This window comes from Nestor notabilis, unplaced genomic scaffold, assembly GCF_000696875.1.
Source record: "Nestor notabilis isolate BGI_N333 unplaced genomic scaffold, ASM69687v1 scaffold13808, whole genome shotgun sequence".
In the NCBI taxonomy this organism is placed as follows: domain Eukaryota; kingdom Metazoa; phylum Chordata; class Aves; order Psittaciformes; family Psittacidae; genus Nestor; species Nestor notabilis.
The window spans coordinates 735-2,903 of NW_009939717.1; the positions used below are offsets into that span (position 1 = coordinate 735).

A 2,169-nucleotide genomic window follows, 5' to 3' on the forward strand; every position below is an offset into this window, starting at 1 on the left:
TGTAATTTAAAGGAGAGAGGCTGTTACCCTAAATAGACGTTACTGTCCAAGCTTCATGAACCACTGACACACACAGAGTGGGATAAAGGCAGGAGGAAAGAGCTCTCAGTAGCAATTACAACAGAGCTGAAGTGACAGCCTCCCCGATCAGCTGGGGTGGTGTGAGTTATGGGTTAATGTAAAATGCAAGTCTTTGCATATTTAACATGTCTCTCAATTTCTGTTTCTGATTCCCAGATCTATTATAAAGTTATTAAAGAAATTGAGCCAGGAGAAGAGCTCTTGGTGTATTTGAAGGAAGGTGGTTATTCACTTGGGAACATGGCGCCCAGCATGGAAGGTAAGGCCTCCTTTTGCCAGACAGGACTTTCTGCACCTCTCACCAGCACACCTGGAATGTTGAGATCCTCACTCAGTGCTGAACTGGGAGAAAACCCTGATCCAGGACCTGCCCCTCCTGTCACTGTTCATGTTTTGTGCTCATTTTCACTCTCAGTCAATGATAGCCAGTTTTATTAACCTCAAGGCATGCAACAGATTAATTTGCTGCTTGTCTTTGTGGAACAGTGTGGTTTGGAATATGACTGGAGGTGCCTTTTGAATCCCCAGTGTCCCCATGTTTCTTTGGGTGTAATAAAGATGCTCCAAGCCATCCCAAGGCTTGAAAAATGCTGGTCTCTAGTGGTTCGATTACATGGAAAAGGGGGTTTGGGGCAGAGGATGGAAGAGTCATCTCTAGAATTATTGTTGCTAGAATACAGACACCTCTGAAACCCTGAGAGCAAGTGCGTTTCTCAGCATTGCTCTGGGTTCGGTTCTGACTGCTGTTGGGGATCCACAGAGCCTGTCCGCACGTTGTGCAGTGGAAGTGATCTCTTAGGAAGACTGGCAGTGGTGCACTACATCCTGCCCGGAAGTATTATAAAGACAAGGCAACGGCACAGACATATCTGGAGTAGTAAAACCCCGCAGATGTACTGAAAATGGTTGTTTGCACGCCATGAGGTGGGTGCCCTGTGGCAGGGAGGTGCAGTGTCACCCGAAAGGGTGGGTAAATCCCTTGGGACTTGCAAACCTCTGCACTGTGTCAGAGGATTCTTGCCTTCCTTGATGCCCAGTGACAGTGGGAGTTGGAGAACGATGCAAAAGGAACATGACTTCTCTCAAGTGGTGACGAGGCTGTATGACTTGTCTTCTGCTCATTCCTCGAATGTAGAGCCTGCTGCAGGTCTCACATTATGATTTATGACTAATTCCTATACACATGTTCTCCTCTGCCAGCTGTTTTTAAACCATGAGTTGGAAATACTGTTCTATATAATGAATCACTGCAATTGGACTTGTCTCACTTGGGCATCCTGCAGTACATCTGTTTTCTTTCACCTGTATCTCAATATAATTTTCACATTTGTGGTGGAACCCTTTAAGAGTGTAAAAATATTAGTTGGAATATTTCTGCAGAGGTAGGTGGTTTGAGGGCTGGTGCTGCTGAAAGCTCTGTTACTGAAGGTCCAGGGCTGAAGTGATGTCAAGTTTGGGATTCTTTTTTCAGCCTTATTCCCCCCAAAGTTAATCATTTCCTTGAGACCAACACACAGGGATGAGTAATTTCTGTTTTCCAGTGAGGGAGTAAAGCAGACCTGTTCTTTGATGTCAGGGAGAAATGAGAAGGAAAACCCACCACTGTTTTGCATTTCAGTTTCTAATAAGCTTTTATTTGAAAGAGCAGAAAGTGCTCCTTGTTTTCCACCTTTGTCCCTGTGTAACATCTCTCTGTATCTTCCTGGCAGTGTCTAGTGCTTTTGCTGCATAATTGCTTTCAAATTCTAATAGGCCAACATTAAATATATGACTTCTTAACACTTTCTACTTTGAGCCCTGCTATCTCCCTGCTGCCTCCCTCGCACCCCCATCTCCAGCCTGAATTAACACGAAAGAAAATGCAAAATTGCTCAGCACAAAGATAATTATCATAAAAATCTTTTCTCCAAACCCCAGCCAAACACAGCAGACCCCTTATCACTGCAGGAATTTTGAGTAGGGCACTTGAACTCCTTTGAGATTCAAGTCTGGTAGATTAGCATGTAGATGCCACATAATTGTGTTCCCCTTGGTTTCTCTGAAAGCTATTAGGCACTGATTTATTTTTCTGCTACATTCCTGCTTTAG

At 44.3% G+C, this 2,169-nt stretch overlaps 1 protein-coding gene across 1 annotated transcript in view; it reads left to right on the forward strand.

Moving 5' to 3' along the window:
* Positions 1-228: 228 nt before the first annotated feature.
* PRDM16 (PR domain containing 16) overlaps positions 229-2,169 on the forward strand; it is a 35,749-nt gene continuing 33,808 nt past the window's right edge. The window contains exon 1 of the mRNA XM_010020008.1: positions 229-340. Within this exon, the coding sequence (XP_010018310.1) occupies positions 322-340 (19 nt within the window). The 5' untranslated portion in view covers positions 229-321. The remainder of the gene's footprint in view (positions 341-2,169) is intronic.